This window comes from Pezoporus flaviventris, unplaced genomic scaffold (genome assembly GCF_033815535.1).
Source record: "Pezoporus flaviventris isolate CSIRO_AGI_PZ_B2104156 unplaced genomic scaffold, CSIRO_AGI_Pfla_v1 ptg000007l, whole genome shotgun sequence".
Taxonomy (NCBI): domain Eukaryota; kingdom Metazoa; phylum Chordata; class Aves; order Psittaciformes; family Psittacidae; genus Pezoporus; species Pezoporus flaviventris.
The window spans coordinates 75,432,742-75,454,062 of NW_026892555.1; the positions used below are offsets into that span (position 1 = coordinate 75,432,742).

At 38.6% G+C, this 21,321-nt stretch overlaps 1 protein-coding gene across 3 annotated transcripts in view; it reads left to right on the plus strand.

The window, feature by feature from the left end:
• The window catches only part of TRIO (trio Rho guanine nucleotide exchange factor), a 237,274-nt gene that overhangs the window by 182,111 nt on the left and 33,842 nt on the right, over positions 1 to 21,321 (plus strand). The window contains exon 35 of one of the 3 annotated variants that reach the window (XM_061449239.1): positions 2,205 to 2,319. The exons of the other annotated variants lie outside the window; for them this stretch is intronic. Coding sequence (XP_061305223.1) covers positions 2,205 to 2,212 — 8 coding nt within the window. The 3' untranslated portion in view covers positions 2,213 to 2,319. Of the gene's footprint in view, positions 1 to 2,204; positions 2,320 to 21,321 lie in introns of those variants that run through there. 3 annotated transcript variants of the gene reach the window in all.

The following is a 21,321-nucleotide window of genomic DNA, read 5'->3' on the forward strand; positions in this document are numbered from 1 at the left end:
CACTTTCTTTTTCTAACCAAGGCATTGAGGTAGAACAGAATACAAGCTAAATTAATATCCTACAAATGTTGCTCGTATGTTTCAACTGAAGAAAAACATCATGGAGCAGTGTTTATTTTCCTTAACTGTCCCTCTTCAGGTGCAACAAACTGTGGTAAAAGTTGTTTCAGTGTTTTCAGAATTACTTTTTGAGGGTGTCTTTGTTACCTATATTTTGCTTTGAATTAACTAAATCTTCAGAGCTGGTACTCCAGAGAGCATCTAAGAGCCACCCGAAGAATTTCTCTTCCATATCAGTGCGTAAGTAGCTTGTCAGTGTGGTGATGGACAGGGAGAATGGAGATAGGGATGTTTATTTGCACAGGACAGAACTAGAGACATGGAGTTGTCATAGTTATGTGGTAACTGCCTTGCCCATGACAAAAGACAAGGAGCTATTGGTGTATTTCTTTTCTGCAGCTGGGATGGCTGTCCATTTCCGAGGACTATCTGGGTAATTTTACCTGATGCACTTTCCTTCTGGCACAGAATTGTGTAACATTGACAGAGTCCATAAGGTCTTCTGTTCTTTTTTCCAACTCTAGTTTTCTGGCATTTATGCTGTTGCAGCTTACGTTCTTAAACTTGGTAGGAGGAGGATTATTTATGTGTTTCGTGTCTAGTGGAGAGGAGAAAATTGTCGAGGAGCAGGCTAGATAGAGCCAATGTTCTTGTGCACCTTTCAGGACATCGTCACATTACATCACATCATCTGTCATCATCACTGCTTGCAGATGGAAGTAGCAGGATTTAGCATTCTACTGACTTCTCCAGTTCAGTTTTTATGAGGTGGCTGCTGAAAGTGCAGTCCCATTGACTTCACTTCTCCTGCAATCATATTGTAAAAATTAGTCTGTTATGCATGCTGTACTAGAAATGTTGCATCGCTTTTAATGCAACTTTATCAGAAGCTTTTTGACAGATGCACTAGATACCTCAAGTTTGTTTTCAAATAACTGCTTCATAATGCAATGTTTTGCCACTATTTTGGGTACATATTCAATGGGAAAAATTTATTCACAGAGAGGGTGATCAGGCATTGGAATAGGCTTCCCAGGGAAGTGGTGGAATCACCGTCCCTGCAAGTGTTAAAAAACTGTGTAGATGAGGCCCTCATTGGTCTAAAGTGAAAGCCCAGGCTATGGGATCCAGTGCTTACTCGCTTCATCACTGTTAGAGTTTGCTGAGATTACAACCTTCAGAACTGGAGCAACTTATTACAAGTAATAGTATTCTACTACCTTCGTTTGCTGGTTTTGGAATAACACTGTCTTACTCTGTTACTGAATTTGTTGGGGTGATGATAAATGTTTACATTTCTGTAATGATTTTTATTTGAAAAAAATGCTTAATCTATTTTGACAGTTTCATCTTTCATGTAGGAACATTTTAGTGTTTTTATGATGCAAAATGCCATTCTAAATGGCAGAAGTGCAGAAGAAGATTGCATTGTTTTGTCAGATTGTGAGCTTTTGAAAGACAGTATTACTTTTTTGGAAAGTTTAAGTTTTCAAGAATACTAACCTTATATTGTCAGCAAGTGGCATGCATATTAGGATATCGAGTCTGGTTAGGTCTTTTTATGTGCTTCAGGAAGTTAACATTATTACCAATCTAAAATTTAACCTGGTCTGATACGTGGACATGACTTGTTAGGCAGTACTGAGCAGAGACAAAAGGAGGAGCAGTCTTAGTGTAACCCTTTGTAACTAGCCAACATGCATTTGTACAATTTGAAGTTAGCAGAAGGGGAAAAAGAAAAGCGCTGTGGTCAGCCAGCATGTAACCTACACAGCTTGCAGAAGCAGTTCTTCCAGATGCATAGGTATGGAACTTCAGAATCAGTATTTCTTACAGGGAGCACATGTCCACTTTGAAAAGCATTTCTTTCATATCTAATGACGTAGTTTGGTTACTAGAATGGTTCGTCTTCCTTTTAAGTGACTTAAAAGAAACTAATTTTAAGTCAAGACCATAATTGAATATTCTGAGCACTAGTTCTGAATATATTCTTAACCTTTCCTTTTGTCTTTGCATACATTTCCAGTTAGGATAATTAGCCAAGAGATCTATTTTTAAGAAAAGTCCCACCTCCTGTATGTTCAGTTACAACTGGTTAGGAGAATTAAACCTTGTTTTGACCAGATTTTTTTTTTTCATGCCAGCAGGCTGATTTCTTTTTTCTTTGGAGTGTGAAGAGAAGAAAAAGAGTGTTTTAAATATGGTTGAGGAAACTACATCAGAAAATTCAAATGAAGAAAAAACAGGAAGGGTAATTTGGATAATAAAATTAATGTAAAAAATGAGTGTTTCTTCAATATGTCTCATTAGGACAGTAAGTACTTCTCTCTTGGAACACTTTTCGTGTTTTCTCCAATGTAGAGATGAGGCATGGCATGTTTCTTCTCCCCTCCCACCCTCTCTGAGTAGTGAATGTATGTGGAACAACATTCCTTACACTCATCCAAGAGATTTTGTTTGAATTATCTGAAGCTGGTTTGTTGTGGTTTTGCTGACAGTGGCTGGGATCCTTCAAACTGATTTGGCATGCTGCAGTGGTGACTGTGTCAAGTCAGAATTTTCCCAAAGCTTTTCCAGATAACAGACAGCCAGGGACAGTGAACATCTCATCCTTTCTTTGAAAGACCTCCTCATTCCTGTGAGTGGTGTACAGGCTCCAATTCCTTGGCAATGGCACAGAACAGTATTAAAAGCTCAAGAAAATAATAGCCAAATGACTAAGATGGGAGAGATTTTACAGTGTCATGCGCTTTTTGATATTCTTTCGTACTGTAGGCTTAAGCAACAGCTAGGGCATGTTCTGCAAAACTGGAGACAGGAAGGACTTATGTGACTGAAGAGCTGGATAAATTAATCGTTTCCCAATATTCTTAATTAAAGCCTGAGTGCTTCAGTGTCTTTCTGTCAGTTGCTCTTGACGAAATGCTTTACCCAAGATGCAGAAAGGAAGGTTATTAATCACCCAGCTGATTTTCTTTACTGTCAGTCAGAAAATAACTTTTCCCAGGTTTGCCAGCTAATTAGGTGACTGGCATGTTCTGATAGAGATGGTTGTTGATTGGGATTTTGGGTTATTTGTGGGTTTTTTGTTGTTGTTTTCTTTGTTTTGATTGAAACATCCCAGTATTGAAAGGAGTTCTTGGAAATCTCAAATTAAGGATGTTCGCACAATTCATTGCAAAATACAGTTTCTGACCGATTCAATTTAAAGTGTCTCTGGCACCTGGCAGCACTGGTACCAAAGAACAGGAAACAGCGTGCTGAATATAAGTCCAAAGAACCACTGTTGTAATGATTCCGCTCCTTGCAGGCCGGCAGTGTTGTCTGTGAGACTGAGGAGCAGCAAGGCTCTTTTTTTGGGAACAGGATGATCTTTGTGTGTGGAGCTGAAGAAACTAGATCCTAGTGGTGCAGCTGTGCTCTGAGCATTTAAACTGTGGACACATTGTACACTGAGGAAAAGGCAAAGTCAGGCTCCTTTCACAGTTTTCATCATAGTGTAGGAGCTCACCTCAAAGATTCAACCTCATATTTATTGATTGATGTGTTTTTGCTGTTCTACAGTTTCTTGATTGTGTTAGTGTTCTGGTGTGAATGTCTGTGTTTGATGTGTCTAATCAGAGAGTCTAACTTGCCAAAGATAGGTTTTGTATGCAATGTCTGCCCTATTTATTTATTTATTTATGTCAGAAATGCCTATTGTAAATAGAATTCTGATTGGTTTGTGCAATCTTAATTTAGTTCAAGAATTTTAATAGTTCTGGATTTATGTCTGGCTTTGGCTCCTATGTCTGGGTGGTCTTTGGTCCTGGAGTTCTGGAAAAGTCTGAAACTTCTCTCCCACATGCAGAAACATGATTCAAAATTTTAGGAACTATGCACTTCTAAGTGATGAGAGCATTTGTCTCACAGATCACTTCCAAAATGGTTTTAAAATCGTGACATTCAGATGCTGGCAGAACTCGGTAAAGAATTCACTCTTCTGTTAAGTTTCAACTATCTTGTATACAGTTCTCCACTCTTAAGATAAACAAGAATTTTTTAAATAACTGTAGTACTGATTCAAAAATACATAAATTCCGTTTGTAAATGTAATGTCTGGAATATAAGGTGGAAGATTCTGGAGAAGACGACAGATTTAATTTTACTTGAGAACAGCAATTTTATTTAAGATTTATTTCATTAAATTTTAAGAATTTTAAAGCTGTTTTTTTTACTGCTATCATCTTTGAACATACCCCTTCTTCCCCACCCCTCCAAAAAAAACCTGATAGCTATTAAGGGGAAAAGCTGGTTCCTTGTCTTCTTTCTTAGGCTCCGAGGCAACTCAAACTGAGTTCTTAAAAATGAAATTTCTAATTTTGTTAGCTTCTCTTTCTTGTTCTGCTTATTTTCTCCAAGATGGTATAAAATGTAATGGGGCCTTTCAGAGATTAAGTTGGAATACTGTTTATCCTTGTTCTAATATAAGTTGTTACTTCTATTACCATGCAGATCTCTTGGAGTATGATAAATGCAGTCGGTTTAACTCCAGTTGTCCTCTTAAACAAAAGAAGAGATGCGTATTTCTATTCTTACATGCAAGACTAGTAATAGTACCTCAGATGAGGTAGCACTTCCAGTCGGAGGTTAATCCAGTGGCAAACAGAGATTGCAGATGTTGCAGTTAAGAGCTGGTACTTGTGAGAAGCTGATTCATTGGCTGTCAGTGGTAGAGACTTAATGAGCTGTTACTGCTGTGCCGGGTTAAACTGGCAAAATATTAATACCTTACAATGGTTTTGGCAGTCTGGCATTGTCCGTCAATAAGCCCAGAAACTTACTTAATTGCAGAAAGCTCATCCCATTCCTTCACTGTAGTAATAGATATGGTGTTTAATTTCTGTATTTCATACAAAGTATGTGCTACCCTACCTACTGAGGATGTACAGTGCTCTTCTAATAGTTGTTGTTGGGGTTTTGGGTGTTTTTTAGTTTCTTTGTTTATTCACTGGGATGTAGTCTTTCTTACGAAATCTTGCCTTAAAAGTGAGAGCTCTTTTGCCTGGAATTTTAAATTCTTCGTGAAATGGCCATTAACAGAATTTTCAGCTGAACACTTACTTTGTCAGAGGTTTAAGTAACTGAGAAATGTCTTAAATTGCCAGGGGTCTGAAGGGCCTTTCATCAGTTCTTCGCTTTCAGAAATTAAGCTGAAATTATAAATTATTATATATATAATAAATTATAGATATATAAAATATATATATTATATAACAAGTATAGCCAAAAAAACATTTCTGCTTTTTGCAGGTAAGGTGAAAAAAGAAACAGTTAATTTTTACTCTTTAAAAAAAAAAATACAAAACGCATTTTAAACGCTGTCAAATGGCATGGTGTATGAGCTTTTTTCTTTGCTAATTTGATCAGTTTGTTGTCCCATTGGACTCTGGTCTATGAATATTGAAGGAGCAGATGAAGGGGAGGAGATGGGGCAGCTCAGTGCTATTGTGCAACATGCCAGCAGTCCAACCTCTTCTGCACTGAGCTTGTGCTCTGTGCCCTGCTGTGGTTTTGCCTAAAGGTGTTCTCCATGTAAGCATATTTTTGCCTGCAGGAATAAGATTACCTGACTGGCTCGTCATTACTAATGATGAGTTCCTAGAAGAGCTTGTTAATGTGAGGAGCTGCAGGAAGAGCTGTATAGCAGAGGAGAGTTACTGTAGGATAAGGCTCTGGAATACAGAAAACCTGTTGGAGCTAAAGGACAAAGAGAGCTTTGTGGTACAGCCTGAAGTAAACCATAGAATGACATTAATAGGCTGCTTGTTTGGGCTTAAAATTACATATATAGATACAGGTCTCTGTTTCAGATGGAAATTGAGAAAGCTCCTGCATATTAAATTAAGAAACGTTGGGTTTGTGATGTAGAAGTCACCTCCATTTTGCTTATGCTTCAGTAGGAGAAGTTACTGGTCTGAGCTTTCTGTCTTGGACTGACCATAAGAAAGTTGTAGCTATTATTTCACTATATGCATTGATGTTTTTCAATCAAATTCTTATGTTATATCCACAGTCACTCTGAAGGACATTCGCGTGGAGTCTGCTGTCTCCACTCCAGTGTTCCTGTAGAGCAGTTGTTTATCACAATTGTATGCCTAGAAGACAACTGCATATCCATGATCCTTTCTTCTTAACCATGTAATGTGAAATTTTATTTATGTACTGGTTCATGTGGTTCTCTCTCTCCCACCACCTTGATTTACTTGTCAGATTTGTGTTCTGAGAAGAGAAGGGGCCAAAGCAAAACCTAAAAACTAGCAGTATTTGATTTCAGTAGGAGCGGGAGAACTTTTTGCAATAGCAAGCTGCAAATGATGTGGTTCCTAGAGCATTTAAAGTATCTTCCTGCAGATACTACTGGTTTTATAAAGTCAGTCTACATGCAGTTGAAAAGCAAAATAAAACCAACCCCAAAACAGTTTTATGTATTTTTTTTTGCTGTATTTTTGTCAGAAGTTTTCTTATGTATGGAAATCAGCTACACTGATAAAATGACTATATTTTCTTAAATTTTAGTTAAAAGATGTAAGAGTAACTACAGTGAGAATGGTTGGATGTTCTTTAGCACGCTCAATGTGCTTGGGAACTCTTGGGGAGCAGAGGAAAAGGATTGTTTCATTTATTTTTTTTTATTACTCAGCTAGAAACTAGAATCATTTTCAGATGTTCTACAATTTTGTGAAGGATAAACTAGCCTTAGTGGAAGTCTCACTGTAGGTGGCAACTATAAAGATCACTTATCCTGAAGAAAGAGGGGTTTTTCTGCTGTCCTTCCACCACCTCTGGAATTCAGTGTCATTTAAAAGTCGTCTTGGGTCAGCAGAAGAATGTTCAGGAATTGGAATTAATGGTCTCAGTGCAGGAGGCTGAGGGGGGAAGGTGATTTGGAATTTAGGGTGGCTTTCCTTAGAAACATGAAGAAAAGCAAAACCTCAGCCTCAGGTGGAGGGTGTGCAGAGCTCTTTAGTAGTGCAGACAGGGTAATGTGTGTGTACCCAATTTGTGATAAGCGCTAATGATAAACCTTCTTTGACTCTTAGGACTCTATATGCTATGAGTTCCACGTAAAATTCCTATTTATCCTTGCATTACATGTATTTGTTTGTTCTGTTATCATTGGCAACCCCCTCACTGCTGTATATTCTTCTTCCTGTTACATGCTTGTGTCTTTTACAGTATTGTTTGTTCAATCTCATTTTAAGGCCCTTTTTTCATGACAATATGATGAAAGCATTTCATTTCTGTTTTTACGGAAATTTAATCCTTGCTTTGGCTTCATATCTCTTTATCTAGTGAATGTAGCTTTTTGCATGTCCTTTAAAATCAGATGAGGTGCTGGGGGAAGAAACCAAACATCTTTTCTAGGTTTGTAAAACATTTAGCTAAAAAAAAAGAACCCAGAAATGAATATTTATGGACAAATGCATGTGTGGCATGCTAGGTGAAGAATGCATAAATACAAAATAAAATGCACACTGTTTCAGTTTACTGAACAGGAAGATTGCTTGATGAACTAGAAATTTATTTTGCAGAATATAAGCTTAGAGGTGAAAAGATCTGAAATGCAGTTTAAACCAGGGTGAGAGCTTCAACAAATTTATCAAAATATTTAGGTTGTTTTACTTCTCACAAACAAGGCTCAAGAGGAGATGAAGGTAAGGCATAATTTGTTGTTTGGTACAGATTTTGTCAAGGAAAATGGAAGTTCCAGGGCAAGCACTGAATGGTGTAGCTGACCAGAAAATGTCTGGCTTTTTTGTGTCTATGGCTTTAGCTAAAGAAATAAAAACTAACTATGCACTGCAAAATAAAAAAGAGGTGCTAAAGGCTGGTTTTCTGCATTCCAGTTATTGTAAAATTTAGTAGAAGTACTAGACTGCATCTTTTCTTAAGGCTGAGAGGAAGAATAGCTGGCTTGCAGTATTTTTTAAGATCATCTTGAGCCTCAATTAGGGTAGTTACGGTAGAGTGTAATCTGCTGCATCTGGCTATTCCCACATGTGAATTTAGACTGGAACTGTGCTCAGTGAGTCAGAGGAGAGCATCCCTAGAAGAGAGGAGCTGCTCTGACGGCAGGGCAGGGGGCTAAACCAGACTGAGAAGATAACAGCGACTTCCTCAATCTAATGGCATTGCTTGTAACCTTATCTGGGTGAACATCTTCAGGAGAAGCTGTAACACATCCCTGAGGTGTGGGCGAGTAGGTTATTCGTAAACTGTGGGTATTGGAACAGCTGACTCCTCACCATGCCAAACAGGATTAAACAGACTGACACCCTAGGATCGCTTCACTCAGTAAATCCTACCTGCTGCAGCAACGGGCAGCCGAGTGGCTGTAAATACTGGATCCTGGATTTAGGTACAAATATGTGCAATGGAGATATAATGGGCTGGGGGAGAAGGGTTGGTTGTTTAGAGGATGTTTTCAAATCACAGGAGTTTAGTAGGATGCATTCTTTTCTCGTCTCTCTGCCTTTACTTTCCTTCCCTCTGACCCCAGTCAAAAAATGCAGAGTGTGACAGAAAGGACTTGTGTGGGAAAGCGAGCAGTTATGGAATGAATCTGCTCTGCAAACTACTGGGATGCTGTACAGTAAGCTCTTTCAGAAAAAAAGCATGTAAAATGCATGTGGTACTTTATTTATATTTTTTTAGTTGAACTGTGGAAATGAAAACTGGTAACTTGCTGTGTGACATGTAATTAGTGGTAGTAATTTAAGAGTTTAGCAGAATTTTTTTTAGAATGCTGCTGCTAAACCAAAAAATCATGGATTGTTTAATATATGTGACATTTCTGTTAAAATTATTGTTGAGAAGTAATGTTTTCGGGAATAGAGCTTGGAAAGAAAGGGTGGCTGGGAAATAAATTGGTTTGTGTGAAATTTAGACACATTATTGATTATAAAACGTAATGTGGAGGAAAGCCATGCTGTTTCAGGCTCAACTGGAGGAGAACAGAGGTAACGGTAGGGATATTTGTGTTAAACCCAGTTATAGGTGGGTCTTCTCTTCTTCCTCCTTTGTAGTTTTAGCAAAAAACAATACTTGGCATTTGGACTGTTGCAGGACAAGTTTGAGTCTCATATGTAACAGTCTGAAATGTCTGCAGGACAAAACAGTGCTAACCTTCAGTGTCTGCAGCTGATGCACCTGTCAGGAAGTTGCCTTTTCATCCGCAGATTGATTGCAGCTAGGCTCAAGTCTTATATACCTGTTGCTGTATGCTCTGTGCATATAGTTAAAATAGGCAAGGCAAGTTATAATCTCTGTTATTTGATATTATCCAAACTGCAGTTACAGATGGACTGAGAGGGAGGATGGTAGAAGGGTTGCAAACACGAAATCAAGGATGTAATGGAAAGTAATCTTATAGGGGACATCTGAAGATAGGGTCGCATGTCTGTGGGGTGTTAGTAACTGAGTAGTTCCTGAAAAGATAATGGGGCATCGAAGTACCAGCCAGAGGGAGTTAATCTTAGCAGGCTGTTGTCTCTGATCCCAGCAGTGGAGCTGTGTTCTCAGAAGGCTGATCTGTAGCCTGCCCATGCTGTACAGTTACTTCCTAAAACAACAATTACTGCAGTTCTTAGAAGTAAGCAAGTACAGATTAACCAGGAGGGAGGTGAGGGTGAAAGGAGGGAGTCAAATACAAATAATAACTGATGGGCAGAATGCTTTGTGGCAAAATATTTTACAACGAGTGCTTACCCAGAGCTGTGACAACCTAGTCAGCTGGAGGTCTGTTAATAGCACCGGGAGAGTCTTTTCCCCTTTTGCATTCCACTGTCTTTATTGGCGCTTATTTGCTTCATTTTTGAACTCTTGTTGCTGCAGCGGGTAGTGAGGCTCAGATCTCCCTGGTTTTTACTTCCGAAGAGTTTTTAGAAAACATGTTTTATAAAGTGCTGGGTGTAGTCAATCCTGACCAGTGAGATGCTTTCCGTTATTACCATAAATTAAGATCATAGATGTGTGTGAAGTCTTGTTTGGCAAGCATACGTGATTTCACAAACATTCTTCATCGTTCTCTTTCTGGGTCTTAAAAACAGATGTCCGTGTGTACGGAATATGTTGTAAGTAGGCTCAGTAGCCTTTCATAATAGGGGAACAAAGCTTATTTGCATGCCCCGGTACGACTGTAGCTATGCCATCTCTTGAACTGGAAGGAGCAAAAAATTGTGTCTGTGTTATTTCCGGCACTGCAAACTTAAAACTGGTGATTTAGGTAGAATATTCAGAATGTACTGTGGTGCATTATTTTATTCATAGAAGACTGTAACTGAGACTTTGACTTTGCTTAAATTTTTTAGGAATAAAGAAGTTTGGTTTATTTTTCATTAAAATGTTAAAGTACATGTGCAATTAATAATTATGTACTCCTGTTTAATTAAATTTTCTGGTGTGTTCCCCCCCACCCCCAAGTTCATGAAGTCCGAAGGAATTAAAGCACGTTCAGATTTAGGTAAATAGAAAATAGGGCTTTGAGTAATGAATTGGCAAGAAACTACTGAAACTAATAAATCAGTTGGAGAAAGCAATGGTGATGGTAGGAGGAAACCAATTCTCATGGTAATTCCACCCATTCCTGTAATTTGAAAATGCTCTGCATTTGAGACAAGTGTGGATACATATCAAAGTTGTTTATGGTTATCTGGCTGGAAAGACTGTTGAATAGTTTCCGTCTGGAACTGAATATTTGAAATAACATTTTTTTTCAGTTACCTTATGAGCTAGAAGAAACAACAGTATGTGTGTATTTCAGTCCCTAAGTGGTTCATGCGAGTCTGTATTAAACTTGGGAAATTTTAAGAGGCAAATCTCATGGATAAAATCCAGAAAATAGACCTACAAAACCAAAATTTATCCTGAAAATCTTAACTATCTTGGGGCTGGATTTTAGAGAAGGAAAGGTAGTTGTACAAGGAGAGAGAGCTCTTACTGGGCTTTGAAGACATGCATTTATTATATGTGTAATAGATTGCTTAAAGGAATGTGTGCGAATCAAACTAGTTTTTTTTTTCTCTCTCTTTCGTAGCATTTTATGGTATATCAAGCCTCAGAAATAATTCATCCATAAAGCAGAATGCTTTTACTATAGAGTAATTGTTAGCAAATGGTGTCCAGGAGAGGATAAGAGGTCTCTGAGGACCCGACTCAGAGGATGCAGTGGGAGAGTCCATATTACTAATGGGTTGGTGTAATTCTTGGCGTGGATCCACCTCTACATTTTGAAAGTCTATTCTTTTGGAATACAGATGGAAGCTGTTAAGTATGTGCTGTGTGTGCTTTTCCATCTCCATGAAGAGCATGCAACAAAAATCCTCCTGAAACTGAGCTCATGTATTAGCTATACAGTTACATATGCGAAGGTACTACTTTCCTGACCTCTGTGTCCTTCCTCACTGTTCTTGGAACATGGTTTTTTCAAATCCTTAGGTTGCAGCACTTGCATGAGAGTTAGATGAAGGTGCCTTTTAGTGAATAATAAAGACTGAACTACCTATCAGGTACGGCCAGATTGTTTACCTTGCACTTGCCCATGTGGTACAGCTGCTTCTCTTGTGTCTGCACTACCAATCGCACAGGTAGCCACCCAGGGAGTTAATCGAGCGCAAAATGTTATATCCTTCCATCCCTTCCACCCCCCAAAAAATGAAAAGTTTTCTTGTGTAGGAGCTTATGCAAGAAGGGATACTGATGTCCTTTCTTGACTGCCATCCCTACTCGTGGTCCTGAACACCTCAGTCTCAAGTTTTTTGCTCTGAGCTGGTAAGTTCCACAGTTATCTGAAATTCTCATAATTTTTGTCTAATTCTGATACATCTTTTCAGTCACTTGAAAATGCTGTATTTTCATTCATGTAGCTCTCAGAGGTTACCTTTGTGAAACAGGCCAAGCTTTGTGAAATAGGCCAAGACTGAGCAGCAGTGTGGATCAAATATGTGCAGAGTTAGCCTCAGGCAGCCTACTGCCTCTGATCCTTGGAAGTCTGCTCCCTCCACTGCAGTACTTTCTGCTCTGACCTCATATAAGTACTGCATGAAAACAGAGTAATTTAAAATGGGTCTATTTGCCCCAGCTCCTTCTCAAACTAGCTACTCAGCTCCAGGTTTTGAAGATATTTTGAAAGATGTAAAAGGAAAACATATGTTCTTCTGAAGAAAATGTAGTTAGGTTTATAATGCAAACTTAATGGAATAAGGACTTGTAACACCACTTCTATAAGAAGAAGAAATATTTATATATAAGCATTTTTGGATTTTGCTAAGTTGACTGTATTCCTTTGCATCACTAGTAAAGCATATTCAGAAAGCTAAGTAATTAAGAACTTTTAGATTTAGCTTCAGAAAGACGATAGGAAAATGACTAGTCAATACCGAGAAGGATTCCCAGAGAGATTGACACCAGAAGGAATATTGATAAAACTTTGAAAAGAAGGGTGGAGTTTGATTTCATACCAGGGAAAATGTGGCTGCCTCTTTAGGTCCTTGTCACATCTCTCAGAATACCTGTAACTAAATATCTGATAACAACAGTTACGTATCATGGGCAAAAGTCTGTTCTGAATGGATGGGTTTAAACTGAGCAAAGTAGAACTGCTTCAACTAATATTTCAACTTAATTTCCCACTTGCTATGTTACAGCTCTATTTTAAACAAATTATTTCAGTGAGGCAGCAGCACAAGAATGAGATATTGCCTTACATAATTATTTTCCTCTAGGTGCTCATTGTGAGACTAGTAATGAGCAATGTGTTCATAATCTGCCTTTGAAATGTGGCTACAAGCAGCTCTAACAATCTATTGAATTTGCTCATCTAGGCCAGATGATCTGCCTTTAGTGGAGGTAATGAGAAAAACAGAATTTAGGTGGTATAAGTATATTCCATCCTGCTTTGAAAAAATGGCATTAGTAATGTTAACAGTCCTTTTTGTTTGTTTGTTTCCTTGCATTTGAACATGGGATTGGATTCCTTCAGTCAGTCTTCCTGAATGAGTGGTTAAGAAAAACCCCACCACCCTACGTATCAGCTACATATCATCCTTCTCTAAGAAGAGGGCTTCTTAGAGATCAGCTCTCTGGACCCATTATATGAAATGCTGGGGAGCTGATGAAAAGAAGAAATGTTCTGGGGTTTTCCTTCAATAAAAGAAGGAATAGAAGCTAATTGCATTCCTTATCTTGTTTCCTGTAGAAAACCTGTTTTGGCCCTGAATTTAGGCTTATGGTTGTGTCTATAAGTTAAAAAGGTGACTTGCTGTAGCAGTAATTACTGGTTTGATACAAGTTTCCCTCGCCCCATCCACTTTATTTCTTACCAAAGCTAATAATAACAATTCTGTTTTATTTCCTTCCAAAAGAAGTTTGCTTGCTCTTTGCCTTTTTGTTTCCTTTTGATTCCTACTTCGAAACCAGTTTTGAGCAGCTCTCCCATGATCCTATTACATAATTTTCATGTGGACATTGAGGTAATATTAGATGGATGGCAGCTGGGGAACAATTCAAGGTATAGAGATTTAGATCACATCACCTTCTTTCTGAGGCTTTATTGGGAATAACTGAAGGAAACAAAACCACCAGAATAGTTGCATGGCAAAATGAAGCTTTTTGTGTATGTGATGTGGACCTGATCACGCCAAAAAAAAAATCAGCAGTGCATATGTTAGTCCTGAAGAGACTGTAATCAAGTTAACAAACATGGCAATGATGGATTATATTTTTAGTATTCAGTGTATTTTAATTGTACATTGAGATAAAATGTCACATCTTCCATTAATTTATAGCTTGCATGTTTTAAAAATCATCTATACCAAGGTGTTATCTTTCTCCTTTTAACTCAGTCTTTATTCAAGATTGATGGATTTGTCAAGGAGTTTCTTTTCCTTTCCGAATCTGTTAAAATACTTTGTCCTGAAAAGGCATCTCTGCAGCAGTTTGGCATTATGACTTTCAATAGCTATCTGCTAGTCCACGTGGACTGTGCATCTGTTTAAAAAACCTCGTATTTCCAGTGTGACTGACCTTTATTAAAATCATGTGTGCTGTCATTGCATTGCTCAGGTTACATTTCCATCTGAAGACAAAAACTTTAAAACCAGTTCAGTTTCTAATCACTGTCATCTGACTCTGCTCTTGATAATGTAGTTATTGAGGTGGGATTGAACTTGGAGGAAGTTGTCTGTCATCACCTACAGTCCTCTAGTTTTGCGGTGTGCGGGCTGAAAGCAGTGGCATGACTGCAAGGGCCTGACTCTGCTCATTAATACTCCAGGTCGTGTGTACACTAAAAAGGTCAAGATTTTACAACTCCTGGCGATGTTAGTACAATTAGTTTCTAGCACTATCACTAGTATGAATTAATTGAATAAGGAAGAAACATCTTTTTTATATGTATGAATTTTGGAGGACTTACTCTTGTCACTGTTTTAGCCATTCCATCTTCCCTCCCAATTCCTTTAATTACTTTCTCACTTTATTTTTTGAGGCCTGAAACAGTATATAGCATTTGGAAAGAGAAAATGACCGAAGTTATTGTAATAGCCCCAAAGCTAAATCATACATTATTAGTAAGCTTATGGCAGAGTTCCTGACTTGAGATTGATGTGTTTGTACAGCTGTTGCTAAAGCTGTGGCTCCAAACAATCGCTAGTTGTTCTAATGAGTTCTTCTGCTTTGAATCAAGAGGATGGGAGGAAAGAGGAAAAGACTGTTAAAATTGCTGTTGGGTTAGTATGTGTATTTAGATTAATGTATAACTTCAGCAGGTGAAGAGGAAACAAGTTTGGGTTTTTTTTTAATACAAGCAGTCTAATAACTTGGGATTTTCAAACAAGTAAAATTTGATAAAGTTATTATTTCTTTTGTATCATTTGTTCCTGTAATCCAATTATTATTACCTACCCTTTGTCTTTCAAAGTAGGTTTCTTGACTCGCCATATATTCTCTCAGGTTTACTAGAGACTATTTGGAGGGTTTCTCATGCGTTGGAGTTTTTTTTTGTGTTTGGAAAAGAGAGATAATTAGATAAGTCTACTTTCATCTTCTAGAGGCCACTCATGTAAAATACATTGCAGAGGTTATACTTGCTCAAATTTTTATATTCCTCTGGACAAAAGCAAAAATAACAATGTTGGTTCAGCATTTTATGTAGATTATATATATGGTGTTTTTTTTTCTCTTCGTAACTGTGAGGCTTGTTTTTATCACACTTACGGTAGTGGAAGGGGATTTCCCTCCCTATCCATTTCAAAAGCACACTGGTAGAATTGTGCATCCCCTATTTCCTTTTAAGATCAGATTGCTCAAACTTCTTGCAATATCTTAGTAAATATGCAGCCTTTTTATTGGAGTAGTGGAGGATGTTTTAAAATCTGCATAGGATAAATTCCTGCCATTGGGATGCTCTGCGTTGCTGAACTTTTGCAAAGGAAAGCATGGCATGTGTTGCTTTAAATAACGTCTGAGATTATGATTCTTCCTAATGCAGTTTCTGTGACTTGCTTCACTCCCTCCCTTCCCCTATGGCTTTCTCTCCCTTCAGTAGAGCTAAGGGCTTGCTGAATGCATCTTTTTTTCCCTTTGGCTGTTCTGTTACCTATATTGATATGGATATTTGTTTCATATCTGTTCATACTCTTCCTCTTCTGGACTGATGCACACAGTGTATCAGATATAAGCTACTGTGCTGCTTCAGAGCTGTATTTCTAGGACTAGAGTTTGTTTATATCTATTTCCAAGCAAAATTGGTTATTTTTTTGCAGCAAAAAAGTAGCAGATGATAAAACCTTACAGCTTGGTAACAGATGAGCAGAAATTGTGCAATTGCCCCAATTAAAATCTGAAACTGCTTATCACAAATCTTGTCAATGGTGGTTCCCATTTGCAGTACATAACGTACAACTCTCCACCAAGACCAGAGCTGCATTTTTGCTGCTAACATCACACAGCATGGCTCTTCAAAAGTAGGTTGTACTCAGCATGCATGAGACAAATAGCTTGTCAGCAGTCAGCAAAACTCTGTCTAAATGTCTTAAGCACCAGCACTGCCTATGAGGCCCAGGCCCAAAGCTTCTGCCTTCACTCTTTCCTTTCTTTGGCTCAGAATTCTCTTCTCCCCACTAGCTAGCTGCTTGGTTTTGTCAAAGGCAGGAGTGCTGTAACTTGGAGAGGTCGGAAGGAAACTCCCGCTGCCAGCTCCCACTGGTTCAGGAAATGTGTTGTGCCATCAGTCAGCTTCCTGTGCTGAGATCTTAATCTAACCAGCAGCAGCAGTAGTGGGGAGCAGGCTGGAGGCAAGGGCTATGTTCAGCTCTTCTACAACTCAGTGTAGTGTGGAGGCAACAACCTGGAACAGTCATTCGTGGCATTCACCACTCCTGTTGCATTCCTTCTGGAGGGAGCAGTGGATGGCCATGCCTTCATCTACTTTTGGATGACCAAACTAGAAGATCAGTTGGATGTTTCTGATGCTAGACATCAGGCAAAATAGCATATAAAGACTTGTTTAAATACGTCTCCAAAACACCAATACGTCAAAAATGGGTGATGTGGCTGAGATTTTATGAAACATCTGTGAGAAATTGATCTTAAAAGCTACTGTATTTAAAGGAAAAGAGGGAAATTATATCAGTGCTGTGGGAAAATATCCTTTCTAGTATAGGAAAGCAGTATTTCCCTTATTTACTGTCTCTATTTGCACTGGAGAACTTTCAGAACTATTGAATGGAAGAAGGGTGTCACCTTAATATTCTTTATCACATCATATGTGTCAGCCCCTATGAGGGAGTTAACTTCCTATGTATCTTAAATCTGTCAGTGAAAAACTTGCCTATTGTAGGTCTGCAGAGCAAATAATGTTATGTTCTCCTTCATGTGATGGCCCTGCCTGGCCCAAAGAACTCGGTTGAGATTGCACACAAGGAGGAAGCTTTGCCTGAAAATTAGAATGTGGACTTCTGTTCATTCGCTCTTACTATATAACCATAGACTAGTTTGGGTTGGAGGGGACCTTAACGCTTATCTAGTTCCAGCCCCCCTGCCATGGGCAGGGACACTTTCCACTAGACCGGGTTGCTCCAAGCCCCATCCAGCCTGGCCTTGAACATTGACAGGGATGGGGCAGTCACAGCTTCTCTGGGTACCCTGTGCCAGTGCCTCATCACCCTTACAGGGAAGAACTTCCCAATTGTCTAATCTGAACTTATCCTCTTTCAGTTTAAAGCCATTCCCCCTTGTCATGTCCCTACATGTCCTTGTAAGAAGGCCCTCTCCAGCTTTCTTGTAGCCCCCCCATTTAGGTATTGGAAGGCTATGTAAAAGAATGCAAGCCCCTGCGCAGTTAGAGCTTAGTAGAAATACACCCTTCCTGGGGGAAATAATTCTATTAAAATGATCAGGACACTTGCTTTGATCTCTAGATGGGTAAGAAAGGGTGGTTCAATGCACTGACACAGAGTGAGAACTTGACTTAGAAACAGCTCTGTATAATAAAGTTGTCCTTGGCATGCCCTGCCAAGCACATGGATGTAGATGTCTTTAAATCTGAGCACAGGTGGTCAAAAGAGTGGAGCTGAAATCAAGATGTTGCCTGTTAAAATATAAGCTGTGTGCAGGGAAGTTGAGACTTAATCTATTAAAAGCTTGTGGTTTTCACAAACTGTGAAGCTAAACTTCAGCAGTGTGAGTAACTTTTAATACTTCCTACTTGTGACACAAAATATAGTTCTCCCCAGAAGCAGTAGAGAATTACAGCTTATTGCAAAGAATGAAATATCCCACAATACTACTCTCCCCTTCTGTAGTGCTGCCTTGCGCTTACAAAAATATACGTGGTTTAGGTTTGGGGTTTTGTAGCCCTGTGGTCTGAATTCCAGCGAGCACAAACAGAACTGCTTCTGTTAACCTGGGAAAGTTTTTTTCTGGCACAGTATCATGCCTTCTTCCTGCCTAAAGACGGAAAAAAAAATAAAGATAGAAACAAGTGTGGATGCAAGACTGTCCAGCAGTTGTAAGAGGAGGACTTTTCCCTACCTAAATTTTGTTGGGTTAGCTCCTAGATAGCAGTTGATGTGTTTACAGATTTCTGTGTGCAATCTACAATGCATGTGAAATTATTTAAAAGTTTAAATATAAACCCTCGATTTTACATTTACAGGGTAGGAAAGCAGGAGATGATATTAGAAAAAATATAATGGTAAAGTAGCAATGAGTGTATTAAACCTTTCAGACACATACCACTAATTTTCTACTCAAATGAACAGTGTGGAGTTTTTGCCCTAAATCGTAGGTTTTCTTCATTACTTTCTCTATTGCAGTTGCAAATATGTTTATTAGCTGACTTCTCTCAATTTTGGAAAGATGTTTGAAAGTTATTAAGATGACAGTGTCCGTCTTTGGGGGGGTGGGTTTTGGGTTTGGGGTTCCTTTTAATTACAGACATGCCTGTGGGCCAGCTTAGTATCTCATTAAGAGAAGCTGAAGAGTACCTAGTCTCAAGTTTAGGATTCCAGTCTCTGATACCAAGAAAATCATCTTTTGATGACATGAAAGATTTAATTATTGAATACATTTCAATCCCAAGTACTCTGGACTAATGTATCAGTCAAAAATAATACAGATAATGCATTAATCAGAGAAGATATACTGAGAACTCTTTGTCTGTTTGCACACTGGAAATATTACAAATTGCATTTAAGCATAGTGCATAACTTGAAATAAAAGGCAGGAAAAGTTTGCTGACCAGAGATGGAGGAGTGTGTTTGCTCCACTCCAAACACAAAAGTAATTAAAGGATTTTCTTCTGTGCATTGAGTACTACTAGCATTCTGCATTTTGTGCTTTACTTTTTGTCTTAAGAAACTGGTTTCATGAAAATTATTGCACTATCTCTCTATCATAAGTGAAATCCCATGCTTCTCAAAGGGCATGGTGGAAATTCCCCATTTGCAAGCCTGGTTAACACTCAAGCTGCATTGTCTTTAAATGGTAATTGCTTTAATGGTAGTTTGTTAAAGTTAAAACACATCTAATGTCTTTAGATGTATATTCCAGTATTGGTTTACAACAGATACTCGGTGAGAGTAGTCTAAAGAGGATACCCAGCAGGACAGAAATAAAATTCCTAACACGCAGGAAAGTATCTGAATAGTTTTGTACATGGCAGATTGATCATCTCCTGCTTCTAAAGCAGTTCCTAGGCAGAAACTGTGCCTGTGTTTCCACAAATAAAATAAACCACATGCTCTTTTTTTTCAAGCTTTACCCATTTCATGTAATGACAAACAATGACTGTGTACACAGGCAGGGGTTCATGGGTTTTTGTCATTAGATGCTTGTAAACATTGATTCTTCTGACAGTATGTTAACTTGGCTTAGATTGGGGCATGTTTGTAGGTAGATGCAGGCTTGGGAGATCACTCAACTCTAGCTGTTTACAGGTGGCATATTAAACTTGCGAGTACATAACTGTAGATCATGCTCTCTGTGTTTTGAACTAAGCAGCAGCTCTCATTCCCAAATATTCATGACATACCTGCATGAAATCAGCTGTTTAATTGCTCTGTGATGATTTTCTGGGATTTTGGTCCTTAACGCTGATGGTGGATGGCAGGTCTGCAGAGGCGGTGTGACACACCAGCTGGGCTTACTAGGTTTGCTTTGCTCCATTTTCACTTGGCCATTCTCTGTTTCATATCTGGAGATGGTGAAGTGTTCTTACTTGGTAGTTTGGAGCATTTGGGACTTAGAGGTGCAGAGCAGGCATCAAACAAGCTTGGTTTGATTCCCTAGGTAAAGGAGTCATTTTTTTGTAGCCCCTTGCACTAAAACTCTAAAACCAGCAATATGGAAATAGTTAATATGAAGCAGAGTCTTTCAAGTCATCAACTAGCTTTAACATGGCTGATTTATTTTTTAGGGGAAAAAAACAGTTTATTAATAGCAGATGTGCATGTTTCTAGTGTTAAGAAAGCTGGGACTCAAATGAGAATTCCCATTTCCTTTCGAGTTTCAAAAATTTGCCTGTTCATTGGAGGTAACTTTATCTTCCAGTTTGAGGGGGTCAGAACCCATGCTGCCTGCTCTTTTCCTTTAGCTTCAAAAATGTATTTATGGACTCTCGGTGAACTCTCTGACCTCATCACCAGAGCTACATATGTGGTTTTTACTTCGAGAGAAATGGCAGTTAAACGCCTTCTTTTCTGATTGTGGCTATGGATTATAAAACAAAGCCCATCCGTTAGGGTTTTTTAAATTACTTTATTGAATTACAGACCTGTCGCAACTTGAGCAAATAGCAATTTTTAAAAATTTGATGGTTTCTTGTGGGATTTCTGTTACTGTGTATGATCATTATATGTGTGTTGCCTTTTTTCTCTCTCAAAGATGGCCATCTGTTGCATTTATCCTTTTCTAAAAGGGAATCTGACACTCACTAGAAAGTTTACTGTACTTGAAACACAGTTGGGGTTAGCATACCCCAAATTTATTCCATCTGGTTTGGGTTTAGAAGTCCATGTTGTTCTTGGTTTAATTTTGAATACTCCTTTTTTCCTCTTAGTGTGTTTTGGTGATTAAATATTCTTGAGCAACCCTAGAAAAACAATTTGCTAGTAGTCATAAAGGAAACAAAGCCAATTTAGTGTAAACAATCCCAAGCATGGTAATCAATGAAACCAAGTCTGTATCTCTAATTATATAGATAGAAGTAGCACAGTGCTGGGGCAGAGGGAGGTAAGACACACCCCTGTGGCTGTTCTCATAGTGGAGGTGCAAAGTCATTCTGTGCTCTTGAAAATGCATGCATTGGATATTGATATTCCCTGATGCTTGGATCTGGCAACGCCTTTATATAAATACGCAAACTTGAGCACCTAGAGTTTTTCATGACTGTGCCTCTTGTATTGTAACTGGTCTCCTGAGGAAGAGGATGGGAGTAAAAATTGGAAAATCTGGACTGCTGTCAGCTGGGATGAGATGGGAAAGTGGATGGTAAATGGTCTCACTGTCAGAAAATACTGGCATGGAATATTTGTAGCTAGTATTAACATTGACCTGTAGGCATGTAGGGATGTTTTCAGCAAATTTAAGGAGGGGTGAAAAATCAGCTCTGACCTATGAAGGAGCTCGTGGGTCGGTATTCCATTCAGGTTAATACTGGTGATATTAAATCTCTTTTTTGTTGTTGTTGTTTTGTTTTATTTTATTCTTTTAAACACCTTT